This window comes from Ahaetulla prasina, chromosome 15, assembly GCF_028640845.1.
Source record: "Ahaetulla prasina isolate Xishuangbanna chromosome 15, ASM2864084v1, whole genome shotgun sequence".
Taxonomy (NCBI): domain Eukaryota; kingdom Metazoa; phylum Chordata; class Lepidosauria; order Squamata; family Colubridae; genus Ahaetulla; species Ahaetulla prasina.
The window spans coordinates 9,350,835-9,376,930 of record NC_080553.1 but is presented as its reverse complement, the minus strand read 5'-3'; the positions used below and the strand labels follow the sequence as shown (position 1 = coordinate 9,376,930).

The 26,096-nt window shown below is 43.7% G+C and overlaps 1 protein-coding gene across 6 annotated transcripts in view; it reads right to left on the bottom strand.

The window, feature by feature from the left end:
• ARVCF (ARVCF delta catenin family member) overlaps positions 1 to 26,096 on the bottom strand; it is a 404,277-nt gene that overhangs the window by 105,937 nt on the left and 272,244 nt on the right. For 5 of the 6 annotated variants that reach the window (XM_058158410.1, XM_058158411.1, XM_058158407.1 and 2 more), the window contains one exon: positions 19,903 to 20,510. In XM_058158410.1, coding sequence (XP_058014393.1) covers positions 19,903 to 20,510 — 608 coding nt within the window. Of the gene's footprint in view, positions 1 to 19,902; positions 20,511 to 21,367; positions 21,507 to 26,096 lie in introns of those variants that run through there. The other variant, XM_058158412.1, reaches the window with a different exon arrangement.

Here is a 26,096-nt window from a genome sequence, read left to right as displayed (position 1 = left end):
GATCCTATCAACATGGCTTATACACGCCCAGCTAGATCATTGCCAGAACTATGCTTGCTCAGCCAGCTTGCTCAGGAAGAGCGTGAAGCCTGTTCCGATATAGTTATTCAGGATGGGAGGTTGTCTCACATCCATGCGTTTTATTATTTTAGGTGGTCCCGGAACCCCAACGCTGGAGAGCTCCCAGTTTTCACACCTGGTGGGAAGAGGCCCTTTGCAACAGGCTTCATCGTTTATGCAAAGTCAGGATGAAATGAACCACGGCTTAATAACGCAGGAACCCCAGCGCCATCATTGGCACGTTTTCCAGCCAAGACAAAAAACGGCAGCAACCTGCCAAATTTGCGCATTTCTGTTTCTTGGCTGCGGAGTGTTGCAACACCGCAGAGAGATTTATCTCTCTTTCTTCCCAAACGCCTTCATGCCCCGAATAAACCTGGATTATATCAGCAGACCTTAAAAGTAAAAAGTGGTCACTTCCAGGTCTAGCACCCTACGAAGGATCCGGTTAGGTCACAATAATAAGTTTGTTTGTTTGCTCGAAACATCCTGAAATAAACTAAGCAGGAAGTTTAATGAATAGGAAAGTAAACATGAAAAATGAAGAAAGCAAGGAGGGAGGGAGGGAGGGAGGAAGGAAGGAAGGAAGGAGACAAACCTTTTATTGACACCCTTATTGCAATATGTATAATTCATTAGTTTCCCGAGCTGCAATTTACGGTGTCTCAACAGCCATTATGTCTGCTTTTATGCAGGAGAGCTGTTTCCATTCTTCAGCAGAAAAGAAGATAATAACGTTACATTCATATTAATATTTTTCCTTGTAAGAAGTGAAAAAGCCTTCTGTGAATATTAAGGGATGCTGAGACGGAGCTGAACCAAGCTTCCCTCCTTAATTTGCAGTTAGATGTGCATCCTTTAAGGCCAGTCTGGAATCTGACTATTTCTTCCTTCTTAGCTTCAGCAAGTTTAATTGTGCATCTTGCAAACCCCCCCCCCCAAGATGCACGGCATCTGCTTCAATCCCCAGCTGGTTTTTCCCAGCTGAGCCTCCAAGCAACCGGTTTCCTTCTCATCTACTTCCTTCCTTCTCTGCTCAGGGGATAGGGATGGCAGCAAGAAGAAATGGGTTTGTTCCAGTGAACGGTTCACAAACGGGCAAAGAGGAATCGCAGGAGAGACGAGGGGGGTGGGGAGAAAAAGAAGGAAGGAAGAAAGACAGACAGAAAGAAAGAAAAAAAGAAAGAAAGAAAGAAAGAAAGAAAAGGAGGAAGAAAGAAAAAAAAAGGAAGAAAGAAAGAAAGAGAAAGAAAGGAGGAGAAGGAAGGAAGGTAGATAGATAGACAGACAGAAAGAAAAAGAAAGAAAGAAAAAGAAAGAAAGAAAGAAAGAAAGAAGGAAGGAAGGAAGGAAGGAAGGAAGGAAGAAGAAAGAAAGAAAGAAAGAAAGAAAGAAAGAAAGAAAGAAAGAAAGAAAGAAGAAGGAAGGAAGGGAAAGAAGGCAGGAAGGCAGGTAGGAAGAAAGGAAAAGACATACAGAAAGAAAGAGAAGGAAGGAAGAAAGAAAGAGAAGGAAGGAAGGAAGGACGATGAGAATGAGAGGAAGGAAGGAAGGAAGGAGACAGACAGACAGACAGAAAGAAAGAAAGAGAAGGAAGAAGGAAGAAAGAAAGAAAGAAGGAAAGAAGGAAGGAAAGAAAGGGAAGGAAGGAAGGAACAAAGGAAGGAAAATGAGAATGAGAGGAAGGAAGAGAAAGAAGGAAGGAAGGAAAGAAGGAAGGAAGGAAGAAAGAGAAGGAAGGAAGACAGAAAGAAAGAAAGAAAGAGAAGAAAGAAGAAAGAAAAAAGAAGGAAGGAAGGAAGGAAGAGAGAGAAGGAAGGAAGGAAGGAAGAGAAGGAAGGAAGGAAGACAAAGAAAGAAAGAGGAGGAAGAAGAAAGAAAGAAAGAAAGAAAGAAAGGGAAGGAAGGAAGGAAGGAAGGAAGGAAGAGAGAGAAGGAAGGAAGGAAGACAAAGAAAGAAAGAAAGAAAGAAAGAAAGGGAAGGAAGGAAGGAAGGAAGGAAGGAAGGAAGGAAGGAAGGAAAGTTTCCTTCCATTTCGCAGTCAGAGAAGCAGGAAAGGTAAATGGTTTGAAAGTGGCATTATTACAACTCTCAAATACAACCTGTAAAGCCCAAATCGTGGATATGACACAGTGAAATCCACTCAAGTCCAGATCTCTATTTTTATTTATTTATGTGCACCTAATATAGTAATAGAACCTCTGGTCTCAACCATAATTCGTTCCATTACTTTGGTCGCAACCCGATTTGGTTGTGACCCAAACCTAATTTTGGAAATTTGACACTTACAAAAAAAAATGGCGCGGAAGGGGAAATCGGCCACACACACACACACACACACACACACACACACACACACACACACACAGGTGCATTTTTTGGGTCAAGAACCCAATTCGGTCATGGTCAGACCAGAGGTTCTACTATAGACTGAATCTTGCCAGACTAAAGCTATAACCTTCTAAGCATATAGCTAGACCCTGTGTAGGAAGAAGTGTGGAGGTGGAGTTAAAGGAGGGAACCCACACTATCCAGACTTGTCAAGGCTTCTTTTGACTTGTCAACGGCAAGCAAGAGGATGGCCCACAAGCCTTCTGCACAACTGCCGCCGCCTCCACCTTTCTAACCCAGCGGTCACCAACTGGTGGTCCGTGAGCAAATGTTGGTGGTCCGCAGAAAAATTATTTGCATTTTTTAGCTTGCACTAAATCAGGGGTCCTCAAACTACGGCCCCTGGGACGGATATGTGCAATGAACGTTTGTGTTGCTGCAGAGAGTCTCCCACTTTAGGGTCTTTTTGTGTGGGTCGGAGGGGGGCAGAAATTCCAACTTGGGGTCTGCTTCAGCCTCCTGGTGTGGGGCTTTGGCCGAAGGCTGGAGGGAAGTGCCGCTGGTGGCAAAGAGCTGGAGGGCCTCGTTCTATTGGGACTGCCTCAAAACCTGGAACTGGCCGACCATCTCAGCCCGCTGAGCTTCCAGGCACCGGCACCTGGCCTTGCACTCCCGCAGGTCTTCCCTCTGCTTGGAAAGCCTATGCTCCTAGTCCTCAGTGAGGTGCTTCTGCTGAGCCTCCTTCTCGGGCAGATCCAATTAGAACTGAGCTGTTTTGCCAACTCTTTCTCATGGTGGCTGCTTAGCTCCAGCAACTGCTTCCTGTTGGGGCCCTAAGGAGCCCGGATGGGGATACAAGGAATGCCGGGGAGGGGAAGGGCGAGGTGCCACTTGACGTGAGTGACATCGAGTTGGCCACGCCCACCCAGTCACATGACCACCTAGCCACGCCCACCCAGCCAGTCATTAGACAGATCATATTAGTGGTCCGCGGGATTTTAAAATTATGAATTTAGAGGTCTGAAAGTTTGGGGATCCCTGTTCTAACCTGTGTGGGCACCTGAAGAAATCAACGAAGGGAACAAGGCACCAACGTACCAGTTCAGGCTCAGTGTTACACTGCACGTACCAGCAGTTTTATCTTCCAGAGATGGCTTTGAAGGAATGAATCATCCCAACTAGAGCAGCCTACTGACAGGAGAAGACCCTTCTCTTGGAAGGAGAAACGGTGCTGGCAAGCCCCCATCTTTCATTGCCCTGCTATTAAATTATTTCCAAAGCTTCTTTGTTCGGGCTTTGCTCCTATCCACTAAAGTCTCTGTCACCGAGTCCATCATTGCAAAACAAACAGGATTACAGACCTTGCTGCTTTCCATTAGCTCTTACAGCCCCTGACCTTCAAACAAGGTTGACCCTGGGAAGCGGCTGTTCCGGGGGAAAAAAAAACCCCACGATGCACAGAGAAGGGAGGGAAATGATGCTCTTGACTCGGAATGCGAGCTTTCTTGCCTTTCCAACGACGGGTAAGACGGAAGATGTTTCTTGCCGTTTTAAAACCTGGTGAAGGCCATGGTGGAAATTGCATTTATCTAGACAAGGGGTGGCATAAACGGAGCTCTTGTCTTCTGTTGCCCAAAGGTTGTTGTTTTGTTTTTGTTTTTGTTTGTGGATGTTATTTTCGTTGTTTGGCTTATCTATACTTTTGTTCTCTCCCATTTAAACAAGCCTGGAGACACTTTGTTGTTATAAACCACCCAGAGTGACTTACATTATATGGCTGGTGTAGAAATTTAAATAGATAGATAGATAGATAGATAGATAGATAGATAGATAGATAGATAGATAGATAGATAGATAATAATGATTGTTTGATACAGATGACAGATAGATAGATGATAGATGATAGATGATAGATTGATGATAGATAGATAGATAGATAGATGATTGATTGATTGATGAAGATAGATGATAGATGATTGATTGATATAGATGATAGATAGATAGATAGATAGATAGATAGATAGATAGATAGATAGATAGATAGATAGATAGATAGATAGATAGGTAATAGATGATAGATGATAGACAGATGATTGATAGATGATAGATAGACAGATAGATAGATGATTGATTGATAGACAGAAGATAGATGATCGATTGATATAGATGATTGATAGATAAATAGATAGATAGATAGATAGATAGATAGATAGATAGTAGGTAGATAGATAGATAGATAGATAGATAGATAATGATTGTTTGATATAGATGACAGATAGATAGATGATAGATGATTGATTGATGATAGATAGATGATTGATTGATAGATAGAAGATAGATGATAGATGATTGATTGATATAGATGATAGCTAGATAGCTAGATAGCTAGATAGCTAGATAGATAGCTAGATAGATAGATATAGGTAATAGATGATAGACAGATGATTGATATAGATGGTAGAAGATAGATGATTGATAGATGATAGACAGATAGATAGATGATTGATTGATAGATAGAAGATAGATGATAGATGATAGATTGATATAGATGATAGATTGATATAGATGATAGATAGATAGATAGATAGACAGATGATTGAGATAGATAGATAGATAGATAGATAGATAGATAGATAGATAGTAGATAGATAGTTAGTTAGATAGATAGATAGATAGATAGATAGATAGATAGATAGATAGATAGATAGATAGATGAGAGACAGATATGGATAGAGCAGGTAAGTAGAGATGGATGGATGGATGGATAGATAGATATGGATACAGCAGGGAAGGAGAGAGAGAGAGAGATGGATAGAGCAGCTAAGTAGAGATGGCTGGATAAAAAGATAGATATGGATACAGCAGGTAAGTGCAGAGAGAGAGAGAGAGAGAGGGATGGATGAATGGATGGATAGATACATATGGATACAGCAGGGAAGGAGAGAGAGAGAGAGATGGATAGAGCAGCTAAGTAGAGATGGATGGATAAACAGATATGGATGCAGCAGGTAAGCGCAGAAAGACAGAGAGAGAGAGAGAGAGAGAGGGATGGGTGGATGGATGGAGAGATAGAACAGGTAAGAAGAGATGGATAGATGGATGGACATACAATCAGACAGACAGACATAGATAGAACAGTAAGCAGATAGACAGAAGATATCTGTAAATGCCAACCTGCCCAGATTTCTAGCACATCTGGAGAAAATAGGTGTTCCAGGCATGGTGGAAAATGCCACTTTGCTTCACTGAGTTTACGGAATTAATCACACTGACATGTGTCACTCCCCTCCGTGCCCGTGGATGATGTATGAACCATGGCGCCTTTCTCAAAAGGAATCATACATTACTTACTATATGTATTTCAACATGACATGCATATATTCCCGGCCCAAAATGGAATGTCAAAGAATTTACCAGAGAGTTCCAAAGAAACCAACTGTCAAATGCAGACTAGGCCATTATCCTCACTCTCAATTTTACGGAAAATAAACGCGATCTCTATTCAGCTAAACAACAGGTAAATATGCAATTGATCAAACTTAACCATTTCAGCATGGAAAACTCGTGAGAGTTATAAATAAGGCAGGCCCTGAATTCTGCTTTTATGAGGATAAATTTCTCATTCCTTTCTAAAAATACACCTTAAAGGAACATTAAGCTGGGTTTGTTTTTGTTTTTTGAATCCATTTTTTTTAAAAGCCAAAATAAAGCCCTCTCAATAGATGAATAACAGGAGAAAGCTGGCGGTAGAATATTGGTAAATATTGGTAAAATGCAAGATCTTTCAAGAAGATGCTGACTTACAACCATTCACTAAACAACCAGACAACTGAATTTTAGTCTCTCCCTGAAGAGGTTTCGCTTCTCAACCAAGAAGCTTCTTCAGTTCTGCCTGAATAGGCCGAATCGTCAGAAATGAAGAAGCTTCTCGGATGGGAAGCGAAACATCTTCAAAGAAAAACCAGAAACATCCAGTTGCCTCTTGAAAAAAAAACACCTTTGACCTGGTTGACCGAGAAACTGCATAGACATTCAGCGAGACCCTCCTTGATAAAATACAAATATGCACAGAATACAAATGATACACAATACTTAATACTACACCTATTAACAGCAGCACGTATAGCTTACGCACAACATTGGAAGAAGGAGAACCCACCAACAGAAGAAGATTTAATTAAGAAAATCCTAGAATGTGCAGAGATGGATAAACTCATAAAAGAAATCAAAGAGAAAAAGGATACAGAATATTATAAGGTCTGGTGTAGATGGTTATGAATGGTTGGAAAATAGGAAAGATAAGAAAATTGAATAACGATGAAATGTAGGGGAAATAAAGGAAGGTAGATAATATAAAAGTAGAATAAGATAGAATTAAAATATGTGTAAATAGTAAGAAAGGACCGCTTTGAATAGCTGATAAGAAACAGCGATATGTATATATATGTTTGTCTTGTGTTTTAATGTGGTCAAAATAAAAAACTTTAAAAAAGAAGAGAAGAAAAAACACCTTTGACCTGGTTGAATGAGAAACTCCATAGATATTCACCAATACACTCCTTGATCAAGATTTACCACAGAGCCTCTAATCCTTCCAGTGATCGTAGTCAGATTCCACACTTCATGCTAAATTCAGTCTAATGTTCCCTCCCTTATCCCGCTAGCCACTCGATGCTTTGGCTTAGCACGCCGAACTCTAAAAACAGACTTAAGACTTTGCATGTGGCGTGTGGTCTTCGGCCAACTGTGGTTTATTTGTTCAACCAACGCTTAGCAGGATTGTTGTGGCCTGTCAGCTGCCAGCCTCTCCAGCAGCCAAATCAGATGATGATGAGGAGGAGGAGGTGTGGGAGTCAGGGTCAGCATCAAGGCAACCTGAGAGCTCCGAAGGGGAAGAGGGAATGGAGCTGGCAGAGAGAGAGAGAGAGAGAGAGACACGGAGGTGGAGCCTGGGCCATCTGTCAGCCTTCAGATAGAGAGTCAACAGCCCCCAGGTCTGGAAGTGGTTGATAAGGAAGAGGAGGAACAGCTGGGTCCAGTGCCTGATGCGTGGATGCAGAGGAGAGGAGAGCAGTGGAAATCTATGGGCTGGTCCTCGGGACGAAAAAGCCACCACTGCTAGCAAAGCCCCACCTCTGGGGATAAAAGGCAGGGGGCGGAGATGAATAGATATGGCAGACAACTATTCATCTCCCTGCCGGACGGACTTGTAGCCTGCAGTGAGGGAGAAACCTTTTGCCGGAACTACTGGCCGCTCCTAATAAAGGAATCATTGATTGATTACAGAGGGTTTGTCATGTTTGGGGAGCTGGGTCAGAATAGAATAGAAATAGAAATAGAAATAGAATGGAATGGAATGGAATGGAATGGAATGGAATAGAATAGAATAGAATAGAATAGAATAGATGAAGTGGAGTGGAGTGGAGTGGAGTGGAGTGGGGTGGGGTGGGGTGGGGTGGGGTGGAATAGAATAAACATTGGAATGAAGACTAGACTGGACTAGATTAGACTAGACTAGACTAGAATAAATGGAGTGGAGTGGAGTAAAATAGAATAAACATTGGAATGAAGAATAGAATAGAATAGAAAAAATGGAGGAGTGGAGTAAAATAGAATTAACATTGGAATGAAGAATAGAATAGAACAGGACAGAACAGGACAGGACTGGAATAGGATGGGATGGGATGGGATGGGATGGGATGGGATGGGATGGGATGGGATGGGATAGGATAGGATAGGATAGGATAGGATAGGATAGGATAGGATAGGATAGGATAGGAAACATGGAATGGAATTAGAATAGAATAGAATAGAATAGAATAGAATAGAATAGAATTCTTTATTGGCCAATTGTGATTGGACACACAAGGAATTTGTCTTTGGTGCATATGCTCTCAATGAACATAAAAAGACAAGATACATTTGTCAAGAATCGTAAGGCCACTTAATGATAGTCATAGGGTACAAATAAGGAATGAAGAAACAATCAATATCAATATAATACAATAAGAACAAGGATATGTGAAGGCAAGCAGAGTACAGAAGCGGTTTCGTCCACGGCCGACAGTAATATCAAAGGGAATCAACCAAGAGACCATTATGGATCTCCCAGGTTCAACGGCGGTATATCACTCAACGCCAGTTGCAGAGGAACAGCTGCAGATGAGGTGTAATGCTTCCACGACACGCTGTGGACCATCGAAAGCCATCTGCTCAGTCTTTACGACAAGCCGAAGATTATGGCCCTTTTTCCTCTTTAACACATAATTAAAGCAGAATTTGCTTCGAGAAAAGCTAGTGACACACGCCAACTTGAATAGCCAAAGGAGGCTTTCGACAAATATGCGAAGGGCAGGGACAGTCGGCTGGCTAGTAATCAAGACGGACGCATATTTCACATCCAGGATCAGATGCAGCAAAGCGCATGGCTTGGGAACATCAATGAGAAACTACATGCTGGTGATCCAGTTTTGGTCGCCACGATGTAAAACAAGATGTTGAGACTCTAGAAAGAGCGCAGGGAAGAGCAACAAAGATTATTAGGGGACTGGAGGCTAAAACATATGAAGAATAGTTACATGAACTGGGCATGGCTAGTCTAGGGAAGAGAAAGACCAGGGGAGACAGGATAGCATGGAAGAGAAGATTATAGATATAAAAGTACAACCATAAAATGATGGATTGGGTGAAAAAGAAAAGAAATTAAAAAGAAAGTATATATCAGTGGTAGTCAACCTGGTCCACTAGTGGGCGTTCCAGCTTTCATGGTGGGCAGTAGGGGTTTTGTCCGATACTGAAGCACTTTCCTTTTTTTTAATTTAATTGACTTTTAAAAAAAATTTCATAGCATTATTTAAAAACATTTTCATTAGGTTTTCATAAAATTCCTTGTGACAATTTAAATTTCTGAAAATACACTATTGGTATCGCCCGCGCATAAGTTTAGTTCACATTACATCAGTGAAACTAAATGGCGCTATAGTGCGACCACAAACAAAAGAGCCTCGTCCCAGAATAGCTCGCGCATCTCCCCCCCACACCACCCAGCTGTAACAGACAAGCAGAGCTGGTAGCCGGCGCCCCCCCCCCAAACCCAACCCACGATGCGCGAGAGGCATGCGCAGACAACGATACACGGCGCATTACTGTGGAACTGGTGGGCGGTAAGAAAATTTTACTACAAACAGAGATACAAAAGTGGGTGGTAGATATAAAAAGGTTGACTACCCCTGGTATATATTATCAGAAGATTGGAGCCGCTCGGATACCAAACAAGGGAAATAATATACAACAAGGAAGAAAGAAAGAAGAGAGGAATAGAAGGTAAGATAGAGGAGGTGAAGGAGAGAGAGGGATGGAAGGAAGGAGAAGGAGAGGAAGATAAGTTAGGGGATAAGAGTAGGAGAGAAGGTGAGAAAGAAGGGAAAGAGAAGAGGAGTAGGGGAGAGGAAAGGGAAGGAGATATGAGGAAGGAGAGGAGGAGGAAGAAGGTAGGAAAGGAGAAGGTGGGAGGGAAAAGAGAAGAAGAAGGTTTGTCGTAAAACGAAGTGAAAGAAAGGGTAGAAGAGCAACTCCAAAGATAATTAAAAAGTTTTATTTTTGTGCTTTCTTTAGAGAGAATATGTATGATTATCTACGAATAAGAAAATGTACATTTATAATATAAGAAAAATAAAAAATAAAAAACTTTTTTAAAAAAAGGATAGTCGTCTTCCAATATTTGAGGGGCTGCCACAGAGAGGAAGGGGTCAACCTGTTTTCCAAAGCACCCGAAGGCCAGACGAGGAATAATGGATGGAAACTGAACAAGGAGAGATTCAACCTGGAAATAAGGAGGAATTTTCTGACCGTGAGAACAATTAATCAGTGGAACAGAAGTTGCCTCCGGAAGTTGTAGGTCCTCCATCACTGGAGGCTTTTAAGAAGAGATCGACAACCATATTGTCTGGAATGGTGTAGGTTTCCTGCTTGAATAGAGGGTTGGACTAGAAGACCTCTAAGGCCCCTTCCAACTCTTGTTATTCTGCTATCTCCTGGCGTAGGTTTCTTAAGATGCTTCAGGTTTCCCATTCCAGCTATGGATCGTTTTCCTGAATCTCTGCTCAGAGGCCGCTTATTTTTGGGGCAATTATCACGGGATCAAAATTAGCTCGGGCATATAAATTTCTAGGCACGCAGGCAGACGGGAAATCTGCTTTTGTGCACTAATTTATATTTGCAGTCTCTTTCTGAACCGGCCGTTTCTCTCCTGTCGCCACCTCCCAATCTATATTCAAATGCGAGCTTCTTCGGAAACTGGGTCAACAGTGAGAAGAAAGAGGCAGGCAGAGAGCGAGAAAGAGAGGGGGGGGGAGAAAGAAAGAAGGAGAGTGAGAGGGAGGGGGAGAGAGGGAGAGAAAAAAAGAGAGGGGGAGGGGGAGAGAGGAGGAGATTGGGAGGGGAGGGAGATGGAGAGAGAGGGAGGGAGGGAGGGAGGGGAGAGGGAGAAAGGGAGAGAGAGGCAGAGAGAGAGGGGAGGGGAGAGAGGAGAGAAAGAGGGAGAGAGGAGAGAGGGGAGGGGAGAGGGAGAGAGAGGGGAGGGAGATGGAGAGAGGGAGAGAGGAGAGAGTGGGGAGAGGGAGGAGAAGGAGAGAGAGGAGATGGAGGAGAGAGGAGAGAGAGAAGGAGGGGAGAGGAGAGAGAAGGAGAGAGAGAGGAGAGAGAGGAGGAGAGAGAGAGAGAGAGAGAGAGGAGAGAGAGGAGAGGAGGAGATTGGGAGGGGAGGGGAGAGAGAGGGAGAAGGAGGGGAGAGAAGGAAAGTGGGAGAGGGAGAGAGGGAGAGAGAGAGGGAGAAGGAAAGAGAGAGAGAGGGAGAGTGGGAGGGAGAGGGAGAGAGAGGTAGAGAGAGAGAAAGAGAGAGGGGGAGAGAGAGGGAGAGGGAGAGACAGAGAGAGAGGAAGAGATAGAGGGAGGAGGGAAGGGAGCATGGCGCAAAGAACCAGCTACCTGCCACAAAGAATAGAAAAATATAGAATAGAATAGAATAGAATAGAATAGAATAGAATAGAATAGACGGAATTGGAAGGGACCTTGGAGGTCTTCTAGTCCAACCCTCTGTTTAGGCAGGAAACCCTACACCATCTCAGACAAATGGCTATCCAACATTTTCTTAAAAATTTGCAGTGTTGGAGCATTTACAATTTCTGGAGGCAAGTTGTTCCACTTATTGATTGTTCTCACTGTCAAGAAATTTCTCCTTAGTTCTAAGTTGCTTCTCTCCTTGATTAGTTTCCACCCGTTGCTTCTTGTTCTACCCTCAGGTGCTTTGGAGAACAGCCCGACTCCCTCTTCTTTGTGGCAGCCCCTCAGATATTGGAAGACTTCTGTCATGTCTCCCCTAGTCCTTCTTTTCATTAAACTAGACCTACGCAGTTCCTGCAACCGTTCTTCGTATGTTTTAGCCTCCAGTCCCCTCATCCTCTTGGTTGCTCTTCTCTGCACTCTTTCTAGAGTCTCCACATCTTTTTTTACATCGTGGCGACCAGAACTGGATGCAGGATTCCAAGGCTGGCCTTACCAAATTACAGGTAGTCCTCAACTTACAACCACAATTGAGCCCAACGTTTCTGTTGCTAAGTGAGACATTCGTTGAATGAGTTTCCCCCCCCCCCCCGTTTTTCAATTTTTCTTGCCGATCACTGTTAAGCGAATCACTGCAGTTGTTAAAGTTAGTAAAATGATTGTTAAGCAAATCGGGCTTCCCCCTTGACTTTGCTAGCCAGAAGATCGCAAAAGGGTGGAATCACATGACTCCGAGACGCTGCGGCCGTCATAAATATGAGTCGGTTGCCAAGCGTCTGAATTTTGATCACGTGACCACAAGGATGCTGCAACGGTCGTTAAGTGTGAAAACCCGTGATAAAAACCCGCTGTTTTCAGGGCTGTTGCAACTTCCGTCACTAAACGAACTGTGGCAAGTCTGCTCTCCTTGAATTATGACTGTAATGGCGCCTGCCCATTCTGATACAGGTCGCCCTCGACTTACAACAGTTCATTTAGTGACCGTTCAAAGTTACAACAGCACTGAAAAAAAACGGACTTATGATCGTTTTTCAGAGTTACAACCTTTGCAAAAATTCAGACGTTGGACAACTGGTTCATATTTATGAGAGTCGCAGCATCCCGGGGTCCTTAGGGTGGAAAACGGTCCTAAGTGGCTTTTTCTCAGTGCCGTCGTAACTCCGAACAGTCACTAAACAAGCTGTTGTAAGTCAAGGGCTACTGTCGTGTCCCACTCCTCCGCTGACGGCCAGGTCAGGGAAATCCGAATCAGGCGTGCCTCTGCAGCTCTGCCAAAGTCCTAGCCAAGTCCTCAAGGCAGGCAGGAGACCAGAAAGTGACTTCAGCCAGATATGTTTAGACTTTGCCTGACTCAGAGAATGCCAGAAAGCAGATCCTTTATACAGGCCATGGGGTGTGGCTCCATGACTCAGCACTTATCCAGGCCTGCCCTTCCCTTCCTTCTGTTGCCTCCGCCTATCAAGTCTTCTGACGCGAGGGTCACTCCAGTCGGCAGCTGTTGGTAATAAACCTTCCTCAGGCTCACATGCTGTGGAGGAGGGGGAGGGGTCTAGTTGCTCCGTTTGCCTGGGCATGGAGCCAGAGCTGGGGGCTGGAGATATTTCTTCTTCTTCAGCCTGTCTGGGCATGGAGCCAGGGCTGGGGGCTGGAGGTATTTCTTCTTCCGTGTTCGGAAGCAGATAAGAAGACCCCGGCTGAGGTGAGATTGGACGAGACACAACAGCTACCTGTACTCTCAAGGGAAATCTTCTTTCAAAGTTCCTCTGCCAGCGGGGTTGTTTATCTACGGGCCAAGTTCCATTTGTCGGTAGAATTATTAACCTTTCGAGACTTATTGAAAATCAATCCCTCCGCTCATTTCTAAATGGAAGGAAAGCTGTTGGACACACTCCTCTTCTCTCCAACCTCGGTATAACCAGAAAAGGGGGAGAAGAGGAAAAAACTGGAGTAAATCAGCCAAACATTTCTCCACTAAGTGGAGAAACAGATGTCTGGGTGATATCTTGACAGCTGACAGTCTCGGCTAATGGATATTGTCAGAAGTTAGCAGAAGCAGGCGATATATCAGGCGAACGGGATCCTACGTGGCTAACTGAGAAGACAAGAGAGCCTTGGTTCTGATAACGTTTGCTCCTCCAGTTTTTGAGGGCTACGGGACAAAAAAAAATCTGAGCTTCAATAATCAAACCAGCCCAATGCAAGGGGAAATAAAAAAGAGAAGGCTGAGAATTCATGGATGGATGGATGGATGATAGCTGAGAGAGACAGAAAGAAGCTGATGGATAGCTAATACAGATAGAAGGATAGTCGGATGAATGGATGATAGCTGAGAGAGAGAGAGCTGATGGATAGTTGATACAGATAGAAGGATAGTCGGATGGATGGATGGATGGATGGAGGATGGAAGGATGGATGGATGATAGCTAAGAGAGAGCGAGCTGATGGATAGCTGATACAGATAGAAAGATGGATGGATGGATGGATGATAGCTAAGAGAAAGAGCTGATGGATAGCTGATACAGATAGAAGGATGGATGGATGGATGGATGATAACTGAGAGAGAGCTGATGGATAGCTGATACAGATAGAAAGATAGATGGATGGATGGATGGATGGATGGATGGATGGATGATAGCAAAGAGAGAAAGAGCTGATGGATAGCTGATACAAATAGAAGGATGGATGGATGGATGGATGGATGGATGATAACTGAGAGAGAGCTGATGGATAGCTGATACAGATAGAAGGAAGGATGGATGGATGGATGGATGGATGGATGGATGGATGGATGGATGGATGGATGGATGATAGCTAAGAGAGAGAGCTGATGGATAGCTGATACAGATAGAAAGATAGATGGATGGATGGATGGATGGATGGATGGATGGATGGATGATAGCAAAGAGAGAAAGAGCTGATGGATAGCTGATACAAATAGAAGGATGGATGGATGGATGGATGGATGATAACTGAGAGAGAGCTGATGGATAGCTGATACAGATAGAAGGAAGGATGGATGGATGGATGGATGGATGGATGGATGATAGCTAAGAGAGAGAGCTGATGGATAGCTGATACAGATAGAAAGATGGATGGATGGATGGATGGATGGATGGATGGATGGATGATAGCAAAGAGAGAAAGAGCTGATGGATAGCTGATACAGATACGGGAAAGCCAAATTCACTTAACAACGGGGTTAACTCATTCAACCTCTATGGTGATTCACGGCAACAACGGTGGCAAGGAAAGCCGTAAAAGGGGGCAAAACTCGCTTAACGACTGTCTCGCTTAGCAACATAGAAGTTTAGCCTCGATTGTGGCCGTAAGTCAAGGACTATCTATATCAGTGTGCCCACACCCATAATTCAATGAGACATACCCCCCTGCACTTTCCCTGCTTTTGGTATGTGATGGCACAGTGGGCCCAGTAAGCCTGTTTTTCATCCTCCCCAGGCTCCAGAGCCCTTCTGGGAGCCTGGGGAGGGTGAAAACGGCCTTCCCCACCCCCCGGAGGCCCTCCAGAGGCTGGAAACAGCCTGTTTCCTCACTTCCGGTGGGCCCAGAAGGCCTGAAAATTAGCTGGCCAGCGCACGCATGCACGCCGGAGCTGAGCTAGGGCAACACTTACATGCCCACCGATATGGCTCTGAGTGCCACAGGTTCGCCATCGCGGATCTATATATTGTCACGATAATAAATTGCGGCCGCAAAGTTCCGATTCCCTTCTCTTCCTATTTCCCAGCTTTGAGGTGGGGGCAGTAAAATCCAATCTATGATGAAGGGAACAATAGGACAGGAACGGTAGGCACTTTTGTGCTCTTATGCATGCCCCTTATAGCCCTCTTAGGAATGGGGTGAGGTCAATAGTAGACAGTTTTTGGTTGAAGATTTTGGGATTTTGAATAGAGACTATGGAGTCAGGTAATGAGTTCCAAGCATTAACAACTCTGTTACAGAAGTCATATTTTCTGTAATCAAGTTTGAAGCGGTTGACATTTAGCTTGAATCTATTTTTTGCTCTTGTAATATTGCGATTGAAGCTGAAGTAGTCTTTTATAGGAAGGATATTGCAATAGATGATTTTGTGTGTTAAACACAGGTCATGTCGAAGTCGATGGAGTTGTAAATTTTCTAATCCCAGGATTTCAAGTCTGTTGGTATAAGGTATTTTGTTGTTTTCGGAGGAGTGAAGAATTCTTCTACTAAAATATTTCTGGACTCTTTCTATTGTATTTATGTCAGAGATGTGGTATGGGTTCCAGACGGATGAGCTGTATTCAAGAATAGGTCTGGCAAATGTTTTGTATGCTCTAGTTAGTAGTGTAGAGTTTTTAGAAAAGAAGCTGCGTAAAATTAGGTTTACAACTCTTAGGGCTTTTTTCGCTATGTAGTTGCAGTGAGCTTTGGCGCTGAGGTCATTTGATATGAGAACTCCAAGATCTTTGACAGGGTGGGGGTCATCAGTTAGGTAATGTCCATCAAGTTTGTACTTGATGTTAGGATTCTTTTTTCCAATATGTAAGACTGAGCATTTGCTGGTTGAGATTTAGAGTTGCCAAGTTTTAGACCAATCGGAAATTAAGTCTACCACCTGTTGCTGAGTTTTGCTTTTCAGGAAAAGGAATAAAGTAGGGGTTGTTTTTTTTTGCCACAAAGGGTTAATAACAGGGACCTTCATCATTACATTTTTTTAAAAAAATCATTGCTGATCGCCAGACTTCCTCTGCAAGGCAAAAGACAGAGGATAATTTATTCATGTAAAAATTGCTTTGAGAATTGCCGGCTCGTTTACGTTGGGACGAGGTGCATTCAAATTAAATGCCTTTATAAAGTTCCTTGAAAGAATTTAAATTTAAAAAGCAAAGTCTCCATTCCTTTAAAGATGCAAAGGCATCAGCAATATATTCAGTGTATTACCTTGTAGTTCTAAAATATATAAGAATCTAGAAAAGGAAAGCTAGTAATATTAGAGAATTCAATGTAAATAAAGAAAAGGGGATAAGAAAGAAAACAAAATAACAAATGTGATATGGGGGGAAAGGTGTAGAACCGAGAGAAGACCACTAAGAAACGCTGTTTAGAAATAGGAAATATTAGAAAACAGAAAATTATACAAATGATACACAATATTTAATACTACACATATTAACAGCAGCACGTATAGCTTACGTGCAAAATTGGAAGGAAGAGAACCCACCAACAGAAGAAGATTTAATTTAAAAAATCTTAGAATATGCAGAGATGGATAAACTCACAAAAGAAATCAAAGAGAAAGAGAATACAGAATATTATAAGGTCTGGTGTAGATGGTATGAATGGTTGGAAAATAGGAAAGACAAGAAAATCGAATAATAGGGTAAAATGTAGAGGAAATAAAGAATGATAGATAAATAAAAGTAGAATAGGATAGAATTAAAATCTGTATAAATAGTAAGAAAGGACCGCTTTGAATAGCTGATAAGAAACAGTGATATGTATATAAATGTTGTATGTTTGTTTTTTTGTTTCAGTGTGTTCAAAATAAAAAACTTTTAAAAAAAGAAAAAAGAAAAAGAAATAGGAAATATTTATATGTTATACATTGTGTATCTGTCAGATTGTGTAAAATAAAATTTAAAAAAAGAAAAGAAAATTGAAATAAAAGTCAAGGTAATCCTTGATTTAGAACCACAACGGGGACCAGAATTTCCACTGCTAAGCAGGACGGCTGTATTTAAGTGAGCCGTGCCCGATTTTACGACCATTTTTGCCACGGTTGGTAAGTGAATCACTGCAGTCGTTATGTAAGTCACACGACTGCTAAGCCCATCTGGGTTTCCCTCATTGACTTTGCTGGCTGGAAGCCGGCTGGGAGGGGGTCACAAACGGTAATCATCTGACCCTGAGGATGCTACAACCGTCGTAAGTATGAGTCAGTTGCCAAGCACCTGAATTTTGATCACGGGACCAGGGGAATGCTGCAAATGGTCATATAAGTGCGATGTTTGTAAATGCAAGGACTAGTTGTCCGTCATTTTCTTCAGCCCTGTTGTAACTTTGAGCAGTCATTGAGCTAACAATCATAAGTCAAGGACTATATGTAGCTTACTGAACAGAATGTGCTCAGACAACTCATTAAACTTCCCCAAACGTATGCAAGATTAACCCTGATCAAACTTTCATGTTACGCACATATACATACCACCTCCAAATATTTAACAGATTTGGTTCATGGTGCTCTCTGGCTGCTTTCTTGCAGGCATCTCATTACCTGACTAAGTAACATCATCAATGCTACAAGAGAGTGGGGCTTGCTCTCTGTTTATACACACCTCCTCACCAGCAATCGATACCCTGATAAGCCAAGATTGCCAGGTTTCACACACAACCAACAACCCAGCCTTAAACATCTCCCTAACCAGGGAACTACCAACTCAGACAAACAAGCTAAGAGTAAACAACGGATAATTCAAGGAACCACCAAGAGCAAACCCCACTCCCTTTTAGCACTGATGATGTTACCTAGTTGGGTAATGAAACGTCTGCAAGAAAACAAGCAAACTCAGAGAGCACCAGATATAGATATGAGAGAGAGTAGATGATAGATAGATAGAAATAGATAGATAGATAGATAGATAGATAGATAGATAGATAGATAGATAGATAGATAGATAGATATGAGAGAAGGTAAATAATAGATAGATAGATAGATAGATAGATAGATAGATAGATAGATAGATAGATAGATAGATAGAGAGGGTAGATAATAGATAGATAGATAGATAGATAGATAGATAGATAGATAGATAGATAGATAGATAGATAGATAGATAGATAGATATGAGAGAGAGTAGATGATAGATATCTATCCTCCTCCTCCTCCTCCTCTCCAGTCACCCCACTCCCTTTTAAAGTGATAATGTTCCCTACTTGGGTGATGAAACACGTGGAAGCAAAACAACCAAGCTCAGTGAGGACTCCACTGTTCAACCCTGAGCTGCAAATATTCTCTTCTTTTGAGCTCTGGTTCCACGTACTGTATCAATGAGAGCCAACCTTGAACAAAGGAACTTAATGACAGATAAGTGAGAGAGGGGGGCCCATTACCAACTTTCAGTGATTAAATTCTGGGCCTTGGATATAAACCTTTGGCTCGTTGCATCCATCTCCTGGAATAGCCCTATTGCCCTTCTATAATAACAACATCAAGTTTCATATATATAATATATAACTTATCAAGGACAGATCCAACCTAGAAGTAAGGAGAAATTATCCTGATAGTGAGAACAATCAATCGGTGGAATGGCTTGCCTCCAGAAGTCTTTATCACTGGACGTTTTCAAGAAGAGACTGGGCAATGATATGTCTGGAATGGTATAGACCGGTCTCTTGCCTGAACAGGGGGCTGGACTAGAAGACCTCCAGGGTCCCCTTCCTGTTATTCTGTTAATCAGTGGAACGGCTTTGCCTGCAGAAGTGGTGGTTGCTCCATCACTGGAGGCTTTTAAGAAAAGTTTGTCTTCTCAAACTATTTGTCTGAAATGATATTGGGTCTCCTGCTCGAGCAGGGGGGGTGGACTAGAAGACCTCCAAGGTCCCTTCCAACTCTGTTATTCTGTATTCTGTATTGGCATTCCAAACCCTTGCTCCTTTTTTCAAAACTTGTTGGTTCTGCAACCCAACAAGACAGACACAGACTTCAAAGGATCATTAGAACGGCAGGAAAAAAAAAACAGTGGCTACCAACCTGCCTTCCATGGAGGACCTGTATACTGCACGAGTCAAAAAGAGGGCTGTGAAAATATTTACAGACCCCTCGCATCCTGGACATAAACTGTTTCAACTCCTACCCTCAAAATGACGCAACAGAGCACTGCACATTAGAACAACTAGACACAAGGAAAGTTTTTCCCCGAACGCCATCACTCTGCTAAGCAAATAATTCCCTCAACACTGTCAAACTATTTACTAAGTCTGCATTACTATTATTATTGATCTTCTCATCGTTCCTATCACCCACTTCCTCCCACTTAGTACTGCATGATTGTAACTTTATTGCTTGTATCCTCATGATTTATATTGATTGTTTCCTAGTATGGTTCGATTGCTTATTTGTACCCTACGACTATCATTAAGTGTTGTACCTGATGATTCTTGACGAATGTATCTTGTCTTTTTATGCGCACTGAGAGCGTATGCACCAAAGACAAATTCCTTGTGTGTCCAATCACCCTTGGCCAATAAAGAATTCTAAACAGAGTAGGAAAAGAAAGCTCAGACAAACATGAACATTCTTGAGACGGTACCATAAATAATCTTAGAACGGTGGCCTATAATAATGAGGTCTTCTCCACTAGCAGCCCTCAACTTCTCCTGCAAGTCCAAACGAAGCAGAATTTCCATTGGTCCTGCAGGACAAGAGTTCTGCAACAACCTTCCTACCCCAGACCATCTAACTGTGCATTTACCTTCCCTTGTGAGGTCTGCCTCTGTCTGGGATCCCAGCCGACGTTCTCCTATTCACCGTCGAGTACTCTGGATCGAGTTCATAACCTTCGTCGTCAATTCCGAGGCTGCGGTTATCATCCTCCAGCCCATACGGCTCTGGTTGGAACCGTTCCGGCTGGGAGCGGTTCAAGTCTGCGTTGCTGCCCGTCGGCACCTGAGGCTGGGCCAGAGGTCCATAGTTATCCCTCCTGCTGGGCAAAGTGAAGCTACCATCCTCGGGCCGGTAATTGTTCCCCGGTACGTAGGCATAATGCGGACGGTAATTGACACTCCGAGACAAGCTTCCATAATTGTCTGGCAGGTCGCCGTAACCGTTGTGGCTTACGAAGGAACGATATTGACCATCGTGACTCTCTGGGTAGGAATCGTTGTAGCTGTTGTAAGCTCGGTTCAGAGTGGACGATGCCTGGGGGGTGATGTACCGCTCTCCGTTCTTGACCTGCCTTCTGTCTATGGAGTCAGTGTAACTACCCATGGGGGAGGATCCGTCCATTGTAGGGAGACCATCTGGACCGAGGGGGACTTGGCGCACCGTTCTAGTTGTGACGGTCTTGACCATCTTGGTTACCTGTGAGGCAGAGAGAGAGAGAGAGAGAAGAACACAGACATAATTTATTTTTGGGAACCCCCGTAGGCTGCAGGGAAGATTATTTTACACCCACACTTTTTTTTTTTTGTTTACATTTATACCCCGCCCTTCTCCGAAGACTCAGGGCGGCTTACAGTGTATAAGGCACCAATGTCAATCTCAACCCAAAGGAATAAGGGGATGAGCCTTTGGCTGTCAGTTGGTATCCTTCACAAGGATGTTGGAAGTGCTCTGCAAAAGATCTACACCTATCTTAGCCAACATCCTCTTCTTCAAACTGCCCAAGGAACTGCTGATCCAGTTCTACAGAGGAATGATTGAGTCTGTCATCTGCACCTCTGTAACTGTCTGGTTTGGTTCTGCAACCCAACAAGATAGACAGAGACTTCAGAGGATCATTAGAATGGCAGAAAAAACAATGGCTACCAACCTGCCTTCCATTGAGGACCTATATACTGCACGAGTCAAAAAGAGGGCTGTGAAAATATTTAAACACTCCTCACATCCTGGACATAAACGGTTTCAACTCCTACCCTCAAAACGACGCCATAGAGCACTGCACACCAGAACAACTAGACACAAGGACAGATTTTTCCCGAACGCCATCACTCTGCTAAACAACTAATTCCCACAACACTGTCAAACTATTCACTGAGAGCTTATGCGCCAAAGACAAATTCCTTGTGTGTCCAACCACACTTGGCCAATAAAGGCTCCCAAGCTCCGTTTTTGGCTGCAACGGCCTTCTGCAACCAGTAGTAAGATCCTGTTGGTTTAACAACCGGTTTGGTGATCGCACGCTTTGCGCGTGTGTGTGCAGTTTTACAAAAACGTACCTTCCACGTTACTGCTGGGGAGTAACACAGCTGAGGCACAGCAATCCATTCTGCCGCGCGAATCAGCTGAGGAGTCATAGGTCAGTAAAGGGCAGGGGTGGGCGGGCAGGCCCGCCAAATCGTTGGAGCGAACTGGTTCACTCCCAGCTGATTGTCGGAGCTACCGGTTCGCCCGAACTAGTCTGTACCAGTAGAATACCACTCCTGCCTGTAAGCCTCTGCCAGTGAAAATGGAGCTCGGGAGGGCCACACTTGCAAAGGCACCACATCCCACCCATTCGCTGTTTCCAGTGCCGCCCCATGGGCCACATCTAAGCACCCCACGGGCAGGATCCGGCCCCTGGGCCTTGAGTTTGACACCCCTGCTCTGGACCGAAAGCTTTGACCTTAATAGAAGAAGTTCATGAAAGACAACCTTCCTTTGAGAAGCTACAGATTATCTTGCTTCAAAACCACCCCCCAACAAAGTCCTCGTCATGATCGTCCACCCCTATAAACATTGCCATTTGGCAAAAGACTCATATGGTCGTTCGCTCACCAAGGGGGCGGAATTGAAGCCAGCCACCCCGTAATAACACAAACACATGTTGTCGAAAGAAGAGGGTAAACACAGTATGTTCTGTGAAACCTCTGACACTGGTGGGTGTTTGGTATGCCTGAGTAATAACACCCGGCAAAGTTTTGAAGCTTGACTCGCCAAAGTTTGACGCACGTTATTTATAACCTCCAACGGACACCATGCATTTGAAAATAAGCAGATAAGAAAGAAAGAAAGACTTAATAACAGCAGCAAGGCTGTTGATTGGACAATATTGGAAGAAAAAAGAGTTACCTACAATAGAAGAATGGATATTTAAAGTTACTAACTTGGCTGAGATGGCTAAAATCTCAGCTTTTTTGAAAGACAACACGCAGGAAAGATATTTAATTGAATGGAAAAAAATGGATTGATTATTTACAAAACAGATATCAGATTAAGAAATATCAGATTGCCTTTGAATAATTAGGAAGTATTATTTTATGTAATGGGGGGGTTGGGAAATGAAAAGATTTGGATGAGGTTAATTGGATTAGAAGGGAAAATTTTACTCTATGTTTGGTTTATGTATAACAATACCTTGTGATTGACCCGGGAAGCGGGGGGAAGGGAGGGGGGAAGGGGGGTTTGTGGGGGGGAGGGGGGAAAAAAGGGGGAAAATGTTTTTGCTTGTTAAAACTTTTTCAATAAAAAAAAGAAAGAAAGAAAGAAGGAAGGAAGGAAGGAAGGAAGGAAGGAAGGAAGGAAGGAAGGAAGGAAAGAAAGAAAGAAAGAAAGAAAGAAAGAAAGAAAGAAAGAAAGAACTCTGTCTTAGCCCATTTTTCACCCTGCCTTCCTTCTTCACAACAACAGATTGACTTGGATTTATCCAGAAACAAAGCATTTCATTGTCCCACCAGAGCTGGGCAAGGAAATTCCACATAGCAGCAACCACAAATGCATTTTTTGAGGGGAGGTGAATGAGCCATAAAAAGATCGGCTCTAAAAGGAGAAGAATGAAGCTGTTTAGGCGAAGTTCAAAGGAGAAACGGGTAGATCGATAAGCAAAGGGAGAAGACAGTGATCTAGAAAGTGAGGTCGAATGCCTAAAATAAAGTTTCAAGACACATCTGCCGATCAATAAGGTGAAGGTAAAGTCCCCCCCACCCCCCGCACATATGTGCTAGTCGTTCCTGACTCTAGGGGGCGGTGCTCATCTCCGTTTCAAAGCCGAAGAGCCGGCGCTATCCGAAGACGTCTCCTTGGTCATGTGGCCGGCATGACTCAACGCCAAAGGCGCACGGAACGCTGTTACCTTCCCACCAAAGGTGGTCCCTATTTTTTCTACTTGCATTTTTTACCTGCTTTCGAACTGCTAGGTTGGCAGAAGCTGGGACAAGTCACGGGAGCTCACCCCTGTCAGGCGGCCCTAGGGATTCGAACCGCTGAACTGCCGACCTTTCGATCGACAAGCTCAGCATCTTAGCCACTGAGCCACCGCATCCCATTCATAGGTGGTTTTGACACCCCTGCTCTAGAGGAAGGTAAAGGTTCCCCTCGCACATATGTGCTAGTCGTTCCCGACTCTAGGGGGCGGCGCCCGCAAGGTGCTTAAATCTAGCCCGCTGGGCTGCCCTAGAAACAGCAAAGGACTGGCCCTCGGAGCAAAAACTGCATGTCCCACTCCTCCTCTGACGGCCAGGTCTGGGAAGTCTGTATCAAGCGTAGCCATGAAGTCTCTGCAGCTTTGCCAAATTCCTGTCAGAGTTCTCAGGGCAGGCAGGACTCTAAGGTGTGACTTCAGCAACCAGATGAGACTTTGCCTGACTCAAGGAATGCCAAAAAGCAGATCCTTTATATAGGCCATGGGGTGTGGCTCCATGACTCAGCACTTATCCAGGCCTGCCCGTCCCTTCCTTTTGCTGACGTCGCCTCTCCATTCTCCGGAAGCGGGGATCTGTCCACTTTTCATCTTTCTGCTCAGCTGCCGGCAATTCTAGCTCGTGGCTGGCTTCATGCTCACATGCTATAGGAGGGAGGTTTGTTTGCTTAGTCTGTCCGGGCATGGTGCCAGGGCGGGGGGCTGGAGGCATGCCAGGCCATTCTTCTTCACTATCAGTCTCTGGCTGAGATAGCAGGAGATGGGAGGGGCCCGGCTGCGGAGAGGAGGGCGGGCGGGCGAGGCACAACAAACGGAGCTCAGAGGGGATTGTGTGTGGCCCTCCCGAACGCCATTTTCGCTGGCAGAGGATTGCAGGAGGCCGTCGCAGCCAAAAACGGAGCTCAGGAACCCATTTTCGCTGGCAGAGCACTCAGGCCACCACAGGCATCCCCATCATGAGTAATGTCAAGCTAGTCACGCCCACCCTGGTCACGCCCCCCCCCCATCCAAGGTCAAACAAAACCCTAATGCGTCCCTCGATGAAATCGAGTTTGACCCCCCTCTGCTCTAGAGGAAAAAAAAAGGGTTAGGAGTGATAATGATAGCAGTATTCCAGTATTTGGGGGGCTGCCCCCCAAAGAAGAAGGACTCAAATTCTTCTCCAAAGCACCAGAAGTTAGGACAAGAAACAATGGATGGAAAGTCATCAAGGAGGGAAGCAACCTGGAATGAAGGAGAAACTTCCTAACAGGTGAGGACAATTAACCAGTGGAAGGACTTGCCTTCAGAAATTGTGGGTGCTTCATCACTGGAGGTTTTTAAGAAGAGACTGGACAGACACTTGTCTGAAATGGTAAAGGGTCTCCTGCCAGAGCAGGGGGCTGGACTAGAAAACCATTCCATTCCATATTCCATATTCCATTCTAGTCTAGTCTAGTCCAGTCCAGTCCAGTCCAGCCCAGTCCATATTCTATTCTATTCTATTCTATTCTATTCTATTCTATTCTATTCTATTCTATTCTATTCTATTCTATTCTGGTCCAGTCCAGTCCATTCCATTCCACTCCATTCCATTCTCCTATTCTATTCTATTCTATTCTATTCTATTCTATTCTATTCTATTCTATTCTATTCTATTCTAGTCCAGTCCATTCCACTCCATTCTATTCTATTCTATTCCACTCCACATTCCATTCCATTCCATTCTCTATTCTATTCTATTCTATTCTATTCTATTCTATTCTATTCTATTCTATTCTATTCTATTCTATTCCAGTCCAGTCCAGTCCAGTCCAGTCCATTCTATTCCATACTATTCTATTCCACTCCACATTCCATTCCATTCCATTCCATTCCACTCCACTCCACTCCACTCCATATTCCATTCCATTCCATTCCATTCCATTCTATTCTATTCTATTCTATTCTATTCTAGTCCAGTCCATTCCACTCCATTCTATTCTATTCCACTCCACATTCTATTCTATTCCATTCCATTCTCTATTCTATTCTATTCTATTCTATTCTATTCTATTCTATTCTATTCTATTCCATTCCATTCCATTCCATTCCAGTCCAGTCCAGTCCAGTCCAGTCCATTCTATTCCATACTATTCTATTCCACTCCACATTCCATTCCATTCCATTCCATTCCACTCCACTCCACTCCATATTCCATTCCATTCCATTCCATTCCATTCCATATTCTATCCTATCCTATCCTATCCTATCCTATCCTATCCTATCCTATCCTATTCCATTCCACTCCACATTCCATTCCATTCCATTCCATTCCATTCCATTCAATATTCTATTCCATCCCATCCCATCCCATCGTAACCCTATTTCAATTCCATTTCCTAAGAGAAAGCGCAAATACAACCCAGTTAGTCTTCCTACAGTTTTAGAGGTCTTCTCAACCTGGAAGACAGCCATTCTCAGCCAAGGTTGCTCTGTCCAGGGTCCTGACGTCAGTCCATTTTTATCCAACACAACCCTTCCATTTTGGAAGCTGTCAAAACGTGAACCAGATTCGTGTCATAAAACACCAAGTGGGGGAAAGGAGGAAGCGCTGGCGGATAAAAGCATCTTGACATTTCCAAGTGCTTATTTTTGGACAGCTCGGCTGTAAAATTATTAGGCCAAGAAAGGGACAAGCCATTATCTTATTAGCAGAAGGTTGTAAAAGCGGGCGTGCTCTTGAGGCCGATGAAATGGGAAGGCTCAGGCCTTCCTCCCCAACGGGCGTTTTAATTAAAAAGGTCTTTTGCTTTTCAAAAACTGATGTAAGAAGAAGCCAACATAATTTCCGTGAGGTCCTGGTGCTCTGT